This window comes from Peromyscus leucopus, chromosome X (genome assembly GCF_004664715.2).
Source record: "Peromyscus leucopus breed LL Stock chromosome X, UCI_PerLeu_2.1, whole genome shotgun sequence".
Classification (NCBI taxonomy): Eukaryota; Metazoa; Chordata; class Mammalia; order Rodentia; family Cricetidae; genus Peromyscus; species Peromyscus leucopus.
The window spans coordinates 70,829,993-70,851,855 of NC_051083.1; the positions used below are offsets into that span (position 1 = coordinate 70,829,993).

General features: G+C 37.7%; 1 protein-coding gene across 1 annotated transcript; it reads right to left on the bottom strand.

Moving 5' to 3' along the window:
- Positions 1 to 1,064: 1,064 nt before the first annotated feature.
- Satl1 (spermidine/spermine N1-acetyl transferase like 1) lies at positions 1,065 to 14,000 on the bottom strand. Its single transcript, XM_037198998.1, has 6 exons — positions 11,010 to 14,000; positions 8,448 to 8,499; positions 3,678 to 3,758; positions 3,185 to 3,286; positions 2,133 to 2,173; positions 1,065 to 1,342 (listed from the first exon to the last, which is right to left on the bottom strand). Exons 1-6 carry the CDS (start codon positions 13,524 to 13,526, stop codon positions 1,172 to 1,174), a joined length of 2,964 nt encoding a protein of 987 aa, XP_037054893.1. The 5' UTR covers positions 13,527 to 14,000; the 3' UTR covers positions 1,065 to 1,171.
- Positions 14,001 to 21,863: the final 7,863 nt, after the last annotated feature.

Genomic DNA, 21,863 nt, shown 5'->3' on the forward strand with positions numbered 1-21,863 from the left:
TGTGTATATTACCTGATTCTTACAGCTCATCATTAATTTTGTGACAGTCATCTTTTGACAACTATTAAGTAGGTGTGTTAATGAAAACTTCAGTAGCACACCATTGCCTATAAAATCAAATCGAAACTTATTACTGTCTTATATCTTATATTCTAATCTTCCTTCTTATACAACTTCCTTCAAATGTACATTTATGATATTCCACTTGCTTAATGAGCATGTTTCTTCTTTCTGCCTCTTCAATGCCTGTGCTGTTTCCTCTCAGTATGCCCCTTTGTCTTGTTTCACTTTACCTTCTCATGTCCTACCTAAACTTCAAGTATAATTTTACTGTCACCTTTTTCAATCCTCCAGATAGGATTTGTGAATTCAATGCAACCCCTTGTCCTTGGTATTTATAAATATTATAAAATACACAGTTTTTAAATAAGTATTTTCTCACAGACAAATATCCTTAGTGGGTATGGCTGGTGTATATTGGAAACTTACCTTTTTATGATGGTACTACATAGTTACATAATTCCAAAATAATTGTGACTCTATAAAGCAGGAAGGATGGAAACATATACAAATAGCAGTGTTGAATGCGGTATCTTCTCAAAGTACAGCCAGAGAGCTCTAGATGTTTAGGGATGGAATGTAGTTATGGAACAGTAGCAAAGTGGCAATGGTACTGAATGCCCAAGATAAGGAATCACTCATTTTTCACAAGTAAGGTCTTCAGAACTTAGTATCACTGTAGGAAATGAATTTTAAACCTTATACCTACTATTTCTACTTAAATATACCCATACTTCATCATGTATAAAACAAATCCTTAAGAAAATGCCATTTGAGCATTGTGCTTATTTAATTTCAATTATGTTAAAATATGAAAATGCCACCATTGTACATTTGATGAAATACAGTTATTAAAAACTCTAAGCCCAGTGTGAGTGGTTTTTCAATGATGCAATCAATTAGATTGTTAGAACTTTTACTAGCCATTACTGTTTAGTTTGGATAATGACGAATTGACTGTATCTTGAAAAATCTGTTTCAAAGTCAAAATATCTACAAGAATATTGTGCTCACTTGCTTTATTTCACAACATTTGATGTCAAAGTGATGTTTCTAAGGTGACATTCACATGTTGAGGCCTATGTTGGGATGAGTTGTTACCAGGGTTTTTTCATGTTTCCTCTGCAAGTTCCAGGAGATCTTCCATGTTAAATCTGAACAAATGCCAGCCTTCCTCACAGGAAAGGTCCAAAGCCCCTAGGCGAGTGTAGTACGCAACGGAATCCTGATTCCAAATGACAACAAGAAACTGCATGGCACTGCATTGGGAACTGATGGCTATCTGTTTAAAAACAAACAAGTAAATATTGTCCTCATTTGACAGTATAGTCATTCACTATTTCCTGAAGATCTCCAATATATATTACTATATGTATATAATAATGCAAAAGACTATAGCTATTTTTGGACTAAAAGAATCTTTTATATTATTGCAGGTCACATTGTGGGTCTATTTTATGAATAAAATTACTTTCTACTCTCATGTTTGCTTATTCTTGATGGTAAAAAAACACATATAGTATGTTTGTACAATATATAGGAATAAAATTTAATTAAATATAACATAGAATCTATCTGAGCTTTCAAATTGAAAATCCACTTTAATAAAAATTTAAATGCATGTTGCAAAAATGTTTTGTGTATATGAATGCATGTGTTCATATGGGTTTGGTATGCATGTGTGTGAATGCATGTGGTGATCAGAAGGCAACTTCAGTTGTTATCCTTCAGGTGCTTTCCACTTTTTGTTTGAGACAAAGTCTCTAAGGGACCTGAAATTTTACTAAGTAGGTTAGTGTGGTAGCTAGTGAGCACAAGAGATCCAACAGTCTCTACCTGTCACCTTGCCACTGCTGGCATAAAAGTACGTACCACTACTCCTGGCTTTTTATGTGGATTCTGGGGATTGGATTCAAATTGTCATGTTTTCAAGGCAAGCACTTTACCAACTGAGCAAGTCCTGGTGTTATATTTAATCAGTAAGATTAGTTACCGAATCTATGCCTTGTTAAATAACACTTAATAAAGAAAAGGATAATATGTAGACTATCAGTACTAACTATAACACATACCTGACTTAGCTTCTTCAGCATAGCAGCCCCAATACCTAGACCTATTAAATAGACATTGTCAAATAAGGCTGTACATTGAAATTTTTCACTTAAGTAGTCAATTATTTTAATATTAAATCAATAAAAGATCAAACTCTTTATGGTTGCCATATATTCTACTATATATATATATATATATATATATATATATATATTAACATGTTGAAACCAAACTCATGAACACTTTAAATCATCTTTTATCTTATTGTAGCATGACAAAATGGTAATACAAAAGAGATTAGTTTTATCTTAAAAATTCATGATGATTAAAGTTGCCAAGAGATGGAGAGTCATTCATTCATCTTTGGTGATATGGTCACTGGTAGATTCCTGATGCTCTAGTGGGTTGCCAAACACCCATGTATATGAAGGTAACACTGATTGGACTTGGGGGTTATTAATTATAAAAAAAAAAACAGGGCAGGAAGCAAGGAGGGAGGAGAGGTTGGAGGCACTAGTTGGAGAGAGGAAGTGGTGGATGAATATGATCAATGTGCTTTGAATAAATTTAATAATTATAATAAAAAATTCATGATGAATAAATGAGTCTCTGTCTTTGTATTCTTTCTTTTGCTTGAGAAAGGGTTTCACCATCTATTGTTGGATGGCCTGGAACTTGAATTCACAGAGATACACCTGCCTCTGCATCCCAAATACTGGAATTAAAGGTGTGTGTCACCATGGTGGCCTTCACTGTTTTCATAGAACAGGGTATATTTCTTAAATATGTCTATAAGAAACAAACCTAAAATATAAAATTATTTTACAGATTAAAAATAGTAGTTGGGGATAACATAGCTTACTTGAGTATGTTGATAAATACTATTGAAATATTTTCTAACTTGTAGTTGAGTCTTTGCTGTACTAGGATCCTGATCAGGCTCAAGAAATGGAAATGAGTTATCTGGATAACTTAAAAATCATATGCATAGTAAGGCTTATCTGTAGTCTTTACATTAAAATATAACTTAGAAACTTTAGATGTTTGCAAATACTATTGATTGTAGTTTTACCTTGGTAACCTTCAATGATGTAAAAATCCTCTAGGTGAAGCAGTTTGCCAATCCATGGGTTGTATGTGTAGTAGTACATGGCAAATCCAATAATTTTTACTCCTGCGGAGAAGAGAGGGAACAAAAAGGGTAATGCTTTAAATCATAAAAAGGTATATGTCTTCAAATAGAATATGAAAGTGTTTGCTGCTTTAACTATTTAAGCAATAAGTGGTTGTTGGACAAAATATCAGTACATAAATTTACAATGTAGAAAGTTTACTTTTCTTATTTTCTTATAGTCTTTAAAAGAAAGTATATAGTTTGACATGTTCCTATAATTTTTAATACCTTTATAATCAGAGTTACATAACAGTTATTTAAAAGTACACCGGGTTTGCATATTGCACTCCTCTGCTTAATACTATTTACACAATGTGTATTTATTAACTGTTAACTCTGATTTCAGATATAAAAAATGTATTAGAGATTAAACTGGAGAAGAAACATTTACCTGATTCTGTTTGTTGAGCGGGTACTTCTGCAACCAGGCAGTAGAAAAGTGGATTGTCTCCAAAACCATCCCTGAATAAATCTGAAATATCAATCCACATACAACATATCAAAGTTTATAAGCAAAGATGTCATGATAGGAAGCAGTGGGAACACATCTTCCTCCCTGCACAGCAGCTATACTAGGAAAAACCATCTGAAGTGAGTATTTTAACATTCACAACTTTAAAGAGAGTCTGCCTAGTATCTGCTGTTAATTTGGGCTAAATGTAGCCATGCATGTGGTGTCAGCTACCTGCCTATGTCCCTTTGAGTTTTCTAGCAGATGTCTGTAGGAATGACAGCTTGTGTTTCTGGAATAGTTTGTTGAAGCCTGGTTGATCCATAACTTGTCTTTTCCTTAATGTGCTGTACTGATTGTTGAGATGAAGGCTTGGAGACTGATTGTCATTATTCCACCCTCCACTGACTGAAGTGACTTCTGGGAAATTAAATGGATCTACTCCTGCTTTGTGTTTCTATGGGAATTCTCTCTCTCTCCTCCCTCTTTCTTGCTCTCACTTGCTCTCTCTCTTGTTCTCTCACTCTCTTTCACTCTCTCCTCTTTCTATGAGAATAGACACACATAAGAGAGAATTTAATAAAATTTCAACATAGTCTGTTAATCTCTGCTACAAAGAACCTACAATAATAAGACACATTAAGTGTTTAAATAAAATCAACAAAGTGCAAAAGAAGTTATTACTGAGTTATTAATGAGGGAAATGAAGGACAAAGAAAGGATATAAAATGGCAGAAGTGACTCTTTTGTGTAGTTAAATATAAAAAGATTACTCCATTAAAATATAATGATGAATGTAATGGATACTCTTTTTTTAGTTTTTACATTTTTACCTTTAGTGTGTGTAGTGGGGAGGGTGGTCAGAGGACAACTGGCAAAAGTCAGTTCTTTCCTTTCACCATGTGGGTCCTAGGACTCAAACTCAAGTTATTAGGTCTTTACTCACAGAGCCATCTTCCAGAACCCAGTACAGTTAAAAAAAATTCAATTACATTTTTATGTAAGAGACACACTCTGGATTCAAAGACACAACTAGGCTGAAAATGAAATGATGGAAAAAGATAGCATGCAAACATAAATAAAAGAAAGCTTGGGTAGCTATACTATTATAAAATTATAGATTATTGAAGGAGAGAGTGGAATTGTGTAATTATAAAAATATCAAATCACTAAGAAGATAGAGCATTTATAAACATATACATAACAAAAATTACAACTCTGAAATAAAAGAGACAAATGCTGATATAAATGAAGGAAGAAAGACATAGCAACATACTAATAGTATGAGACTTTAATATTACATTTTCAATAATGTATATAACAACAAGATAGAAAATAAAGTCATAAATTACTGAACAATATTAGAGACCAACTGAACTTATCTTGTATGTTATTTCTTTTCTACTGCTCTATTAAAACACCATGACAAAAGCAACTTATAAAGAAAGCATTTAATTTAGCTTAAAGTTTCAGAGGGTTAGAGCCAATGATAGCAGAACAAAGGCTTTGTGGCAAAAACAGCTGAAATACCTTGATCCATAAGCAGGAGGCAGACACAACACAGTGGGAATGGCATGAGTCTTTTGAAACCTCAAGCCTTGCTCCCAGTAGTACAGCTCCTCCAAGAAGTATATAACTCATAATCCTTCCCAAATAGTTCCACCAACTGGGAAACAAGCATTCAAACATATGAGCCCATAGAGACCATTCGCATTCAATACAACAACACACACATGTGTAAGACAATGTGCATGTCAAGTGTGCAAGGAACTTTCTGCAGGATAGGACATATGTCAGTCTACATGTCAAGGCTTGATAAAATTTAAAAGACTAAAATAATGCTCAGTATATTTCCCAATCACAAAGGCATGAAATTAGAAATCAATAGGTAAAAAATCTCTATATTCAAAAATATATGAAAATTAAACAACACACTTTTAAACAGCCAATAAGTGAAGAAGGAAATCAAAAGACTTAGAATGTGAATCAATGATGGAGCACTTTGCTGGCATGTGAGAGACCCTAGGTTCTGTTCCTAGCATGACAACCAGCTAATTGATAAATGCAAATGAAGATTATTGCTGCAAATCATTTAAAAATAATCAAGATGCAATTTTGTTGAAACTAGTGGTGTGGTATAGTATAACTGCAAGAACAAGCCACTGCCACGTCTCACCTCAACAACTCCACGAATCCTCTGACTGAATATCTCCAAGTCCTCAGCTTTTCAGGGGTCAAAAAAGCTTCAACCAAAAAGGGCTTCTGCCAAAAGGGCTTCAGCTGGCAAGGGCTCCCCAGCCAAAAAGGCTCTCTAGCCCAAAGGCCTCTAGCTGCAAGGCTCCAGTCTCTGTCTCCTCATGCCTTCTATACCTTTCTCTGCCCAGCTATTTCACTTCTTTCCTAGTGCTGAGATTAAAGGTGCGTGACTCCCAAATTCTGGGATTAAAGGTGTGTGCCACTACTGCCTGGCCTCTATGTTTAATCTAGTGGTTTGTTCTGTTCTGTGATCTTCAGGCAAATTTTATTAGGGTAGAACAAAATATCACCACGCACCATGACCAAGGCAACACTTAGAAAACATTTGAGGCTTCATTATAGTTTCAGAAGTTTAATCCATTATCAGCATGGTAGGGAGCACGGTGCTGGCTTAGTAGCTGAGCACTACATCCTGAGGGCAGAGGGGGGGCAAGGAGGGAGGGAGGGAAGGAGGGAGAGAGGGGGGAGGTTGGAAAGGGAGTGAGAGAAAGAGAGGGAGGGGAAGAGAGTAGAAGGGAAGAAGGAGGAGAGAGAGACTGGGCTTCTTGGCATGGGCTTTTGAATCCTCAAAGGCCACTCCCTGTGACACACTTCCTCCAGTCCTTCTAATACTTTAAAATATTGCCACTCCCTGGTGACTAAGCATTTAAGTATATGAGTATATGGGTCAGTCTTATCCAAACTACCAAAGTCGCACTTAAAACATTCAACTACTTTTCTGGTTCAAAGTCCCAGAATCTTCCATATTCTAAACAACAATGAGATCAGGCTTGTTCCAGCAATACCCTAGTCCCTGGTACCAACTTCGGTCTTAGTTACAGTTTTATTGCTGTGAAGAGAGACAATGACCAAGGCAATGCTTCTAAAAAGAGAGCATTTAATTGGGGGCTTAAACGATTAGTCCGTGATCATCATGGTGGGAAGCAGAGAGGCATGGCACTGGGCACTGGAGCAGTAGCTTTACATTCTGACCCACAGGCAGCAGGCAGAGGAGAGAGGGTCACTGGGCCTAGCATGGACTTTTGAAACCTCCAAGCCCATCCCCAGTGACACAGCTCCTCCAACAAGACTGCATTTCCTAATCATCAAGAGTCCCCAAACTAGGGGCCATTCTCACTCAAGCACCACACCCACTCTCCGTTTCCTTAAATTGATACAGATTCCAAAGAACTCCAAATATCCAAAACAACTTTAAAATGAAAGAATAAAGTTGTTGGATACACACTGCTTAATTTTCAGATTCACCATAATGTTATAATAATTAAAACAGTATGATACTGGAAAGAGGCCTGACATATAGACGAACCAAACAGAAACAAGACCTTAAATATTCACAAACTTAATATGGTTAACCAATTTGTTATCAGGGTACCAAAACCATTAATTGAGGAAAAGACTGACTTTCCAATAAATCATCTTATAAAACTATTTTTCCATATATAAAATAATAAAGTTGGACCCTTTTTAATCATATTCAGAATATAGCTTGAAATAGATTGAAGATCACAGTGTGCATGTAACATTAGAAAACTCTGAGAAGAAAATGTAGGAAATCAGTAAGATATTGTAAGTGGCAATGGTTTCTTAGGTCTACCTGACAACCAAAGCACAGTCAAAGAAAAAGAGACAAATTGGAAAAGCTAAACTTCAACAAAATAGCACGCTATAAAAAGAGGTAAAAAAAAATCTCCACAGAGTAGAAGAATATTTTGTGGAAGGGTCTTAGTAGATTATGTTCATACTTAAGTATTCAACTTTAAATAACTATCCTTCACTTGATTCTTCTAATGTTAAATAAATGACCCTCTTTATTTGGTCTTTGCCAATCATGATATTTCACCATCTTTTAGCCTTCTTTTTACTGTGTAAAAAGTTCTAATTCATAATAATTTTCTACATTATCCATTAATATTTTGGTTATCAAATGTAATAAAACTAACTTTTTTCAAAGCTCCTTCCAACATATTGCATGTTAATTAGCACTTTTGACCAGTCATACCTCCTCTTCTCTGTTTTGCAATGCATTTACAGTCTACTGCATCTGTATCTGTTTCATGCTTTGAGTGAAAATGAAAACTAGTGGAACATTGAAAAGGCTAAGGGAAAAAAATTAAAAAGGGGGGGGGTGGGGCTGGAGAGATGGCTCAGCAGTTAAGAGCACTGGACCAGGGTTCAATTCCCAATACCCACATGGCAGCTCACAACTGTCTGTAACTCCAGTTTCAGGAGATCTGACACCTTTACACCAATGCTCATAAAATAAAGTTAAATAAATTAAAAAAAATAGAAAAGGAAAGAAAAGACTAAGGAATTTGTGTCTTGTATATTTCAATGTTATTAGTAGGGTCATGTTTTGTAACAAGGATGGAAGCTTCTGCATACCTAAGTATCTATTCTGTGTGCATGCATTCACACAGTTTTTACCTGCTCTAAAATTACCACAAAACATCTTACCCAGTTCTGTTAAGTTCACGTTTTCTTGCATGCCTTCATAGGAAGCCATTTCCTGTCAAAGTAGAAAAAAAAACCTTTCAGCTGATGATTTAGTAAATATTATAATCATTGAAATATTTATTAAACATTTATATACACAGGTATCCTGTGATGTGTTAAAAAGAAGTCAAACTTGATCACAGTTATTTAGAAATTAAAATCTGAAACAGCAATGCAACACAAACTAGGTAGATAACTAGTTGGTAGCTAGATGATAGGCAGGTAGATTTATAGAGAGACAATAGACATATGATAGAATTCATATCATGGGTATGTGAAGGTTAACTTTCTGGGTTACTAGCTTTGAATTCAGCAGGAACCTGGAAAGTAAAGGAAAACTTTTTTCTGGGTAGTCACAGTCACAATGTTTATTTATTATGACTTTACAGAGAAATTTGTGACATGTATTTGCCTGGGGTGGCTTTTGCTAGCATAACTTTAGAATTTTAAAATTGTGGCCTTTATTATTAATTTTTTTGCCCATCCAAATTCTTTCTTTTGTGATGCTTATTTCATGCTTGGAAAGTTATAAAATATTCACTGTTGTACTCCTTTGTCCATTTATTTTCTCTATTTTCAGTTGGGGCTATCAATTGTACAAAATGCTGGGTTTTATCCTCTTCTGTTCTTACTAATTGCTTTGTATATTTTTGTCATCCCAGTGCCATTAATTGAATGACCCCTCTTATATTCAGTGATTTGAAATATCCCTTAGTATCAAATACCACATTCTCACATTCTCACATGTACTTTAGAAAACTTTTGGACTCTTCATAAAGTTTCATTGTGCTAGTTCTGATAATTTTATGAAAACCCTTTTTCATTTATTTTTGAAATTATAATATAACCACATCATTTCTCCCTCTGTACTCTCCCATATACTCCTTGCTTACTTAGCAGTGTCCGAAGGTTACACCCATAAATTCTCACCAAAATAACTGTCTAAACATGAGCTGAACAAGGACAACAATAAAATTTTAATTTTTATGTATCAACTTTCTATTTATAATGTCAAATGCAGTCATGTCAGTCACATGAAAATACATATGTACTTATACATTAAACACTTTAAAAACTTTTCTAATATTATTATTTTGTTATATTCTCTTGTATTCAAACTTTTTATTTACATTATTTTTTATTTACATTATTTTATTTTTCCAGGTAATCCAGAGTTAAATTTTATTTTGCATTGACAAAAACTGTGAAGATATTGCATTTTCCCATATGACAGTACAAGAATTCAACAGAATATTTCTTACCCCACAATAAAATCTTACTTATCTATATAAATGAAATAAATTTAAGTTCTTCAAAATGTGTGCTGGCTCATTTTCTGTCAATTTGGCACAGATTAGAGTGATTTGAAAGGACAGAACCTCAACTGAGGCAATGCTTCTATAAAATCAGGCTATAGGCATTTTAAGCCTGTACATATTTAAGCCATTACATATAAGCCTGTAGAGCATTTTCTCTTTAGTGATCAGTGGGAGAGGAAACAAACCATTGTGGTGGTGCCATCCCTGGGCTGGTGGTCCTGGGTTCTACAAGAAAATAGGCCTACCTAACTCACAGCAATAACAAGTTGCTTACATCTTAACTGTTTAGACCTGAACAGATCAAAATGTTCAGTGAATATACTAGTCATTTTCAAATTATGTAATAAAAACTCTGGTCACAGTATTTGATTTTGCTGAATTACTTTTGAGAAACTAGCTGCTTTGCTTTACCTAGTTTATTTAATACTGGTATATTATGGATTTATAATATTAATATATGTGTACAAGCTTTAAAATATCATACACTTCCCATGAGGAAGATGTCATTTAGTCTGGTATGTATCTGCAAAACATTTTAACACCAAAAACATCAGAAGTTTTAAGATCAAGCAGAGAAAAAGGCTATACTCTGCTATAATGATGCTAGTGACACAAGGCGTCATAATGATGTCTATTAGCTAAGGAATTTTGATGGAAAACTAATAAATTCTTTAGCAAAGAGTGTTTTCTAAATTTGAAAATGATCAAGTATTGGGAAAATAGAAATATATTAAAGAACATGAATCTCAAAGAACTCCTAAATACACATCTGTATCACATGAATGACTGCTGTCAGTACAGGAAAATTCAATCATGGTAACTATAGTTATTACATTGTCACATTTACTGTACTGGTATGGTTTCTAGGAAAGGTATTAAAATAAATGTGTGTGTAAGAAAACTTTCACTCAGTTGGTTAGACTCATGGGATGTATCTGTGAACAGACCTCTGGATATGCTTTACCAATGAAGCTATATTCCCTAGTCCACATCTCATATATATATATTACAACAATTTCTTGGTGTCATAATTGCTATAATCTTGTTTTATATGGAAAATGAAGATTAGAAAGGGTTAGTGATTACCAAAACACTGTGTATATGAATCATAATTAATAGAGGTAGGTTCAAAGCTAGACTATGCATTCCTTTTATTCTTTCAGCCCTGAAATAATTTCTAAGGAATAAGAAAATACAGGCTTACTTTTATCAATTGCAGGATATCTGGGCAGTCCTGAGGCTCAGCAGGTCTTATGTAGAAAGGATCATTACTTGTTTTTCTCGTGGGTAATTGAATCATTCCTTGTTGATTTGTATCAAAATCACTCATGCTTGATTCACTTGGCTCTAATTGACTTTTACCTGGTTGACTTATGCCTACTTGACTTGAGTCTGATTGGCTGGTGATGTCTGATGGGCTGGCTTTCATCTCTGGTTGATTTGGACTTGTCATTGATGTATCTGATTGTGTCATTTCTCCTTGGCTTCGTTGGGTGGTGTCTATTTGGTTTGTATCTAATAAGCTAGTTCCTGGTTGGGTGGTATCTGGCTGGCTTGTAGCTAATTGGTTTGTGCCTAATTGAATGGTTTCTGGTTGACTTGTCTGTGATTGTTTCAGGCCTTCTTGGTATGTACCCTGTTGGCTGGTACTTGTCTTGGATTGCCTTGGCATCGGTTCCCAAATACCTGATTGTCTCATATATGGGTTGCTGGGATCTAATTGCCATTTTTCTGATTGTCTTGTGCCTGAGCAACTGGGGCTTGGCTTCCATGTATATAATTGTCTTACACCAGGGATTCTGGGACTTTGTTGACATGTATCCAATTGTTTCATGCCTGGGTGGCTTGGGCATGTTTGCCATGCATCTGATAGTCTTGTGCCTAATTGGCTGGGGCTTGGTTGCCATGAATCTGAGTGTCCCATGCCTGAGTGGCTTGGGACCCAGGGGCATGAGTCTGAATATCTCATGCCCAATTGGCTTGGGCCTGGTTGCCATGAATCCAATTGTCTCATACCTAGGGGGCTGGGACCTATTTGCCATTTTTCTGATTCTATCCTGCCTGGCTGGTTGGGACCCCTTTGCCATGAATCCAACTGTTTAATGCCTGGTTGGATGGTGCCTAATTGCTGTGTGTTCAATTCTATCCTGCCTGGTTGACTGGTGCCTGGTTGCCATCTGTCTAGCTCTTTCATGCCTGATTGGCTGGGGCTTAATTGCTCTGTGTCTAAATCTTTTATGCCTGATAGACTGGGCCCAAGTTGCTTTGTGTTTGATGGTGTCCTGCTCAGTGGGCTAGGGCCCAGTTGCTTTGTGTCTGATTGTGTCATAGCTGGTGGTCTAGGGCCTAGTTGACATGTGTTGGACTGTCTTATGCCTAGTTGGTTGAGGCTCAGTTGCCAGGTGCCTGACAATTTCTTGCCTAGTAGGCTGGGATCTGGTTGCCATGTGCCTGACTGTTTCATGCCTAGTGGGCTGGGGCCTGGTTGCCATGTGCCTGACTGTTTCATGCCTAGTGGGCTGGGGCCTGGTTGCCATGTGCCTGACTGTTTCATGCCTAGTGGGCTGGGGCCTGGTTGCCATGTGCCTGACTGTTTCATGCCTAGTGAGCTGGGACCTGGTTGCCATGTGCCCGATTGCCTCATGCCTTGTGGGCAGAGGCCTGGTTGCCATGTGCCTGATTGCCTCATGCCTTGTGGGCAGAGGCCTGGTTGCCATGTGCCTGACTGTTTCATGCCTTGTTGGTTAAGGTCCAATTGCTGTATGTCATTTTGTCTCATACATGGTTGTCTGGGGCCTGGTTGCCCTGAGCTTGGTACTCTCAGTCTCATGCCTGGTTGAATAGGATCTGGTTGCAATGTGTCAAATTGTTTCATACCTGGTTCAGTGGGATCTGCTTGTCTGAAGTTTAATTGTCTGATGGCTGAAAAATCTACGAGTGCTTGCCATGAATTTGAATATTTTTTGTTTAAGTGGCTTGAGCTCCATTGACCTGCATCTTTTTGTCTGAAGCTTGCAGAGCTTGACCCCCATTGCTGTGGTTCTCTTTGTTTCATTCCTGGATAACTTGGATCGGATATCCATGTATCTGGTTGTCTCTGTCCTGCATAGCTTGGACCTGGTTGCACTGTGTCTGATTGTCTCATTCCCTGATTGCTTTGGTCTATTTGCCACATGTCTGGTGGTCTCCTACCTGGATACCCTGGACCCCATTGCCATGAGTTCATTTGCTTCATGTTGGGAGGAGGTGGGCCTGGCTGCCATATGCTTGTTTGGCTCATGCCTGCTTGATTCATGTTTGGTTGGATTTTGCCTAGGTTTTTTATATCCAGTTGGCTTGGTTCTGGCTGCTTCATACCTTGTTGGCTCATGTCTGGTTTGCTCTTGACTGGCTGGTCCATGCTTGGCCCTGGTTGTTTCATATTGGGTTGGCTCGGGCCTGGTTGGTTCATATCTGTTTGGCTTGCACCTGATCTTGTCACACCTGGTTTGTTCAAGCCTTGTTGGCTCATGCTTGGCTGGTTGATGTTTGGTTGGCTGGGCCCAGGTTGTTTCATATTGTATGGGTTTCTGCCTGCTGGGCTCATAACTGTTTGATTCATGTCTGTTTTGCCTGAGCCTGATTGTCTTATGCCTGGGTGGTTCATATCTGGTTCACTTGCACCTGGTTGTGTTACATTTGGTTGGTTCAAGCCTGGTTGGTTTATGCCTGGTTGGTCCATGACTTGTTTGGCAGCTGATGGGTTGGTGGACAACTCACTGGCTTGTAAGAGTCTTGATAGACAGGATCTTTGGACTACAATGCTGTGGTGAAAAGTTATCAGCTGTTTCCAGTTTGTCTAAACTCACGCTTGGAGATAGTTCTCTGTCATGATGGGAATAGGAACAGAGGTGACTACCTGAGGAGGGTGACTGAAGCCTCGAATTTGCTGGAGTTGGCTTCACTAGAGACCACAACTCCAAACTTGATTGGATTTCAGCCTGCCATCTGGTCTTTTCCTGCCAACAGGCCTGAAGAGGAAGAACAAAATGATCCTGGGAGAGTGTTACCACATCACCCCTCCCCCAATCCAAACTGGAATGCATCATAATGAAGTCACAATGCCAGTGTCTCTGTGCCTATGTGTTGTTCTTACAAGTGGTGAGGTAAGGGCAGGGCAGCAGCGGCTGTTTGACTGGCTCTCCAATCTCATCCCAGCACTGTAGCAGTATGCTTGCAAGTGTCTCCTCCCACTCTATCTCCATTCTCTGTGGAATTTGCTGAACCTTGGTGTGGGCATAGCTTTACACCTTCCTGTGGACCCTCTCAACCCACTTCTAGCTCATTCCCATTCCTTTGTGTTAGCCAAGGATATCAAGAAACACTCTCTACTTGCAATTTCCACTAACCAAAGCAGACCTAGACTCAGGTAGGTGAATTTCACTCTGCTTCATTTCCTTCATTACAATCTGTCCAGCCTCACCCAATCCTTGTGTCAGTTTGCTTGCAGGTACAGTACCTCCTACCTCATCTCCATTTACTGGAGATTACAACTATGAATACAGACCCAGGATTCCCCTGGTCTTTTATCTCTGTTTTTCAAGATTATTCTTTGTTTTACTGCAACCTACTTGAAGAAGCCACTCCTATCACACCTTGAACTCCCTAGGAACTCTGATTCTTGGTAGGAACAGAATCTCCTTAGTTCATTTCCTCTCAGCCGTTTCTCTGAGCCCATCTCTATTACACTTCACCACCCACAAACCTGCAGAGGTGTTCTCTATCAGGCCACACACAGCTACTAAACTTTCCTAAGATCCAGAGAGGGCAAAAGAAACCAAGTAATGGCATACCCACCCAACAAACACAATACCAGATATCAACACCTAGAATCACCTCAATCATCCTAACTCTAGATTCCTAGACAACAACACAAAAACAAAAATATTAACCCCAAGATAATATGTATCCACCAGAATCTAGTAACCCTACTATAGTAGACCCTGAGAAATGCAATATAACTGAAACACAAAGCAAGGATTCCAAAGTATCAATTATGACTATGTTCAAGGACCTTTAAGAGGATATGAATAAATGCCTTAGTAAACTCTGTGAAAACACAATCAGTGGAAGGAAATAAAGAAACAGTTCAAAATACAATAATAGAAATAGAATCACTAAAGAAAACCCAAACTGAAGTAAAACTGAAAATGAAAAATTTAGGAAGTCAAACAAAAAACCTCAGAGATAAGCTTCACCAACAGAGTACAAAATGTGAAAGAGAAAATTTCAGGCATTGAATAAAGTAGAAGAAATGCATACCTAACTCAAAAAAAAATATTGAGTATAAAAATACACAGGCACAAAAAAATCCAGGAAATCTGGGACACTATGAAAAGACCAAATATACAAATTATAGCAATAGAGGAAGGAGAAGAAATCAGGGTCAAAGTCATAGAAAATATTTTCAACAAAATCATAGAAGAAAATTTCCCTAACCAAAAGAAGGATGTATCTAACAAGGTATAAGAAAAATACAAAATACCAAATAGACTGGACCTGTCTTACAACACATAATAATCAAACAACTAACTGTACAGAACAAAGAAAGAATAAAATCTTCCAGGGAAAATGACCAAGTAATAGATAAAGGCAGACAGCTTAGAATAACACCCAATTTCTCAGTGGATACTTTAAAAGCCATAATGGCCTGGATAGATGTTCACAAAAATCTAAGAGACCACAGATGCCAGCCCATACTACTATGCCCAGCAAAACTATCAATCACAAGAGATGAGAAAGAAAAAACTTTCCTTGATACAGCTGAATTTAAATAGTATATATCTACAAATCCAGAAGTCACTAGAAGGAAAACCTCAATCTGAAGAGGTTAACCACACCCAAGATAACACAAAGAATAAATGATCCCAGACCAATAAATCAAAAGAAGAGGGAAAACCCATACTATAACAACAAAATAACAGGAGTAAAGTAGCACTACTCATTGATAACTCTCAATATTAATGGTCTCCATTCCCTAATAAAAACACACAGAATAACAGACTGGATTAGAAAACAGGGATCAATCTTTCTGTTACATCCAAGAAACACACCTTACCATCAAGGATAGGTACACATTCAGGTAAAAGGATAGAGAAATGTATTCTAAGCAGATGACCCAAGAATAAAGTAGGTGAAGTTATGTTAATATCCAACAAAATAAACTTCAACCCAAAACTAATTAAAAGATGCAAAGAATGACACTATAAACTCATCAAAGGAAAAATCCACCAAGAGGACTGTGGGAGCCCACAAAGGTTTCCTAGTGAGATCTGAACTTGCTTTACCCAGCAGGACTGTATAAGAAGATGATTGGACCATGGGCCTGGCTACCAGGTGTTTGGAAGGGTCTGCACTTGGCTATAACTAGCAAGGGGGAGGTCTTTTGCCTCACCCTTGGCATTGTTATAAAAAGCCCTTTTGAATAAAGCTCTGGGCTGTTGAGTATTGACCCAGGTCCCCCCGAAGCTATCCTGTGTTTCTATCTTTCTTCTTCTTGTCTAGGCCTATAATTCTATCTACAAGTTTCTTATTCCTCTCTCCTCCTCATAGGAAACCTTTAAGAAGTGGGATCAGTTCCCCCACAGAGGATGTTGCAATTCTAAACAATTATGCACCAAATGTGCAGGCATATAAGTTCATAAAAGAAAAGTACTACAGCTGAAATCACATATTGACCTTCACATAGTGATAGTGGGTGACTTCAATACCTGACCCTACTCTTGTCAATAGACCAGTAAATCCAGACAAAAACTGAACAGAGAAATGTTGGACCTAAATGATATCATAAATCTAGCAGATGTTTACAGAATAGTTCACCCAAACATAAGAGAATATACTTTCTTCTCAGCAGCTCATGGAAAATTCTCAAAAAACTTACTACATATTTGAACACAAAGCAAGTCTCAAAAGATATAAGAAAATTGAAACAACACACTACATCCTAACTTACCACCATAGATTAACAAGATGTCAACAACAATGGAACTAACAGAAAGTTTACAAACTCACGTAAAATGAATAACTCATCACTGAATGAAAGATGGTTAAAGTCAGAAAATTAAGATAGAAATTAAAAAGTAGTAGAATTTAATAAAAAGGAAAATACAAGATCTTCAGACCTATAGGACAAAATGAAGGCAGTTCTAAGAGGCAATTTCATAGCTCTAAGTGACTACATAAAAATGAATGATCTCATATTAGTTACCTAGTGACACATATGAGAGCTCAAGAACAGGATGAAATCACACCCGAAAGAACAGACAGAAAGAAAGAATCAAGCACAGAGCTGAAATCAATAAAATAGAAACCAACATCCACCACTACCAACAACAACAAACCAATACAAAGAATAAAAATGAAGAGTTGGTTCTTTGAGAAAATCAATAAGACTGATAAAGACTTAAATTAACTAAAAGGTGAAAAGAGAAGTTCCAAATTAATAAAATAAAATTAGAGGTGAAAAGGAAGAGTTCACAACAGACACAAAGGAAATCCAGAGAATCATGAGGGCATACTTTAAAAATTTATATCCCACCAAACTGTAAAATGGTTAAATTTCTTTTTTCTTTTCTTTTTTTTTTTTTTTTTTTTTTTTTTTTTTTTTTTTTTTTGAGACAGGGTTTCTTTGTGTAGCTTTGCGCCTTTCTTGGAACTCACTTGGTAGACCAGGCTGGCCTCGAACTCACAGAGATCTGCCTGCTTCTGCCTCCCGAGTGCTGGGATTAAAGGCGTGCGCCACCACCGCCCGGCTAAATTTCTTGATATGTATGACTTACCCAGTTAAATCAAGATCAGTGAAACTCAAACAGCCCCACAGCCCCAAGTGAAACAGAAGCAGTAATTGAGTCTCCCAACAAAAATCAGCCTAGTGCCTAATAGTTTCAGTTCACAGTTCTACCAGACCTTCAAAGAAGAATCAATGCCACTAGTTCTCAAATTATTCCACAAAATAGAAAAAGAAGGAACATTTCTGGATAGGTACCACATACGAAAATTAAATCAAGAGCAGATAAACAATTTAAATAGACCTATAGCCCCTAAGGAAATAGAAACAGTCAATAAAAGTCTCTCAACCAAAAAAAGCCCAGGACCAGATAGTTTCAGTGCAGAATTCTACCAGAATTCCAAAGAAGAGCTAATACCAATACGCCTCAAATTATTTCATACAATAGAAATGGAAGGAACATTACCAAACTCTTTTTATGAAGCTGATATCCAAACCACACAAAGATGCAACTAAAAAAAAGAATTACAGATCAATCACAACATGATGCAAAAATACTCAATAAAATACTGGCAAACCGAATCCAAAAACACAACAAAAAGATTATCCACCATTGTCAAGTAGGCTTCAACCCAGAGATGCAGGGATAGTTCAACATATGAATATCTGCCAATATAATCCACCATATAACCAAACAGAAAGGAAAAAAACACATCAACATCTCATTAGATGCTGAAAAGGCCTTCAACAAAATCTAATACCCCTTCATAATAAAGGTCTTGGAGAGATCAGGAATATGAGGAACATACCTCAACATAATAAAGGCAATATAAAACAAGCCAATAACCAACATCAAACTAAATGGAAAGAAACTCAAAATGGTTCCACTAAAATCAGGAACAAGACAAGGCTGTCCACTCTCTCCATATCTATTAAATATAGTACTCGAAATTCTAGCTAGAGCAATAAGACAACAAAAGGTGATCAAGGGGATATGAACTGGAAAAGAAGAAGCCAAAGTATTGCTCTTTGCAGATGATATAGTATAGAGTACATAAGCAACCCTAAAAATTCTACCAGGAAACTCCCACAGATGATAAACACCTTTAGTGATGTAGCTGGATACAAGATTAACTAAAAAAAATCAGTAGCCCTCCTATATACAAATGATGAAAAGGCTGAGAAAGAAATCAGAGAAACATCACCTTTGACAATAGCCACAAATAATATAAAATGTCTTGGGGTAACTCTAACCAAACAAATGAGAGTACCAGGGGCAAGGGTCAGGCTGGAATAGCAATAACAGTTCTAGGAGAGAGGAGACAGGCTAGCAGAAACAAACAGAGAAGAAAACTGAATTTCTTGGGAGCTGCTCACCATTCCTGGACTTCTCTGTGACCATAATCTGCCTAGTCTGTCCCAGCATCCAAATCATGAGGGAGCAAAGAGAGTGTTGCATACATGCATCCCAGGTCTTAATGGTCTGGAGTAGCTGTGCCCCTGGGGCATGTACTTCAAGGTCATAGTCTGATGTAGCAGTCACCTGCTGCCTCTCTAGGGGTTGTGCTTCAAGGTCATAGCTAGAACAGCTACCCATTACACTGTATGACAAGAACTTTAAGTCTTTGAAGAAAGAAATTAAAGATATCAAAAATGGAAAGATCTCCCATGTTCTTGGTAGGCTCAACATAGTAATAATGGCAAACTTACCAAAAGCAATCTACAGATTCAACGCAATTTCCATCAAAATCTCAACACAATTCTTCACGGACCTCAAAAGAATAATACTCAACTTCATATGGAAAAACAAAACAAAACAAAAAAAACCCAGGATAGCCAAAACAATCCTGTACAATAAAGAAACTTCCAGAGACATCATCATCCCTGACTTCAAGCTCTGCTATAGAGTGATAGTAAAAATAGCTTGTTATTGGCATAAAGAACAGACGTGGATCAATGGAAACAAATTGAAGACTCTGGCTTTAATCTACACACCTATGAACACCTGAATTTTGACAAAGAAGCCAAAATTGTATAATGGAAAAAGAAAGCATCTTCAACAAATGTTTGCTGGCATAACTGGATGTAAACATATAGAAGATTGCAAATAGATCCATATCTATTGCCATGCACAAAACTCAAATCCAAATGGATCAAGACCTCAATATAAATCCCATTATACAGAACCTGGAAAAAAAGCAAGTGGGAAGTAACTTTGAATATATTGGCACAGGAGACCACTTCGTAAATATAACACCTGTAGCACAGACAGTGAGAGCAATAATTAATAAATGGGACCTCCTGAAACTGAAAAGTTTCTGTAAGGCAAAGGACACAGTCAATAATACAAAATGGCAGCCTACAGAATGGGAAAAGATCTTTACTAACCCCACATCTGACAGAGGGCTTATCTCCAAAATATATAAAGAACTCAAGAAACTATACATCAAACTACCAAATAATACAATTAAAAAATGGAATACATATCTACACAGAGAATTTTGAACAGAAGAATTTCAAATGACCAAAGGACATTTAAGGAATTACTCAACATCCTTAACCACCAGGGAAATGCAAATCAAATCTTACACCTGTCAGAATGGCTAAGATCAAAAACACTGATGACAGCCTATGTTGGAGAGGATGTGGAGGGAAAGGAACACTCCTCCATTGCTGGTGAGAATGCAATCTTGTATAGCCACTTTGGAAATAAGTATGGAGGCTTTTCAGAAAATTGGGAATCAACCCACATTAAGACCCAGCAATACCACTCTTGGGCATATACATAAGATGCTCAACCATACCATAAGGACACTTGCTCAACTATGTTCATAGCAGCATTATTCATAGTAGCCAGAACCTGGAAGCTACCTAGAAGTCCCTCAAGTGAAGAATGGATAAAGAAAATGTGGCACATTTACACATTGGATTATTATTGAGTGGCAAAAATAATGACATCATTACATTTTTAGGCAAATGGATGGAACTAGAAAAAATCATCCTGAGTGAGGTAACCCAGACTCAGAAAGACAAACATGGTATGCACTCACTGATATGTGGATACTAGATGCAAAGCATAACCCCAGAGAAGCTAGGTAACAAGGAGGACCCTAAGAGAGACAGGCATGCATCACCCCATGAAGGGCAAATGGTGAACATCTTCTGGGCAAACTGGGAAGGGGGTAGAGAGAAGGGTTTGGGGGATAGGAACATGAGGAATCAAGATGGCTGAGTTTGGGGAGGGATGCAGAGGGCGAGCAATGAAAGAGATGTCTTGACAGAGGGAACCATTATGAGCTTAGGGGGAAAGTTGGTGTTAGGGAAATCCCCAGGAACCCACAAAGATGACCCCAGCTAAGACTCTTAGCAATGATGGAGAGGATGCTTGAACTAGTCTTCCTGTAGTCAGATTGGTGACTACCTTAATTGTCATCCATAGAACCTACATCTAGTGACTGATGGAAGCAGATGCAGAGGTTCACAGCCAAGCACTTGGCCGAACTCCTGGAATTCAGTTGAAGAGAGGGTGGAGGGATCATAGAAGCAACAGGGGTCAAGATTATGATGGGGAAAACCACAGAGACAGCTGACTCAAGCTAGTGGGAGCTCATGGACTCTGGACTAACATGGGACCTGTTATGGGACCAAACTAGGCCCTCTGAATGTGGGTGACAGTTGTGTGGCTTAATCTGTTTGTGGGGCCCCTGGCAGTGGATTCAGGACTTATCCTGGGCACATAAACTGGCTTTTTGGAGCCCATTTCCTATGATGGGATGCCTTGCTCAGCCTTGATGCAGCAGTGAAGGGCTTGGTTCTGCCCCAACTTGGTATGCCAGCCTGTGTTGACTCCCCAAAGGAAGACTTATCCCCTATGAGGAGTGGATGGGAGGTGTGGTCGGGAGGGAGGTGGGGGGAACAGAAGAAGGGGAAGGAGGGGGAACTGTGGTTGTATGTAAAATAAAAAAATAAATAAAAATAAATCATGAAATTTGCTGATAAGCTGATGTTTCGAGAAAAAAAAAAAGCATCCCGAGCAAGGTAACTCAGGCCCAGAAACACAAATATGGTATGTATTCTCTTATATATGGATGTCAGCTTTTAAGCTTTCAATAGGCATACTAAAATTCATATAATCACAGAGGTTACACAGTATAGAACTAGTAGGGAGAGGGTCTTCCAAGGAATGTGAATAGAATATATAATTATGGAAAGACAGTGGGCATACTGGAACTGGAGGATTAACCAGGGAGGGGGATGGAAAGGAGGGAAGGGAGGGAATATGGTGGGGAGGGG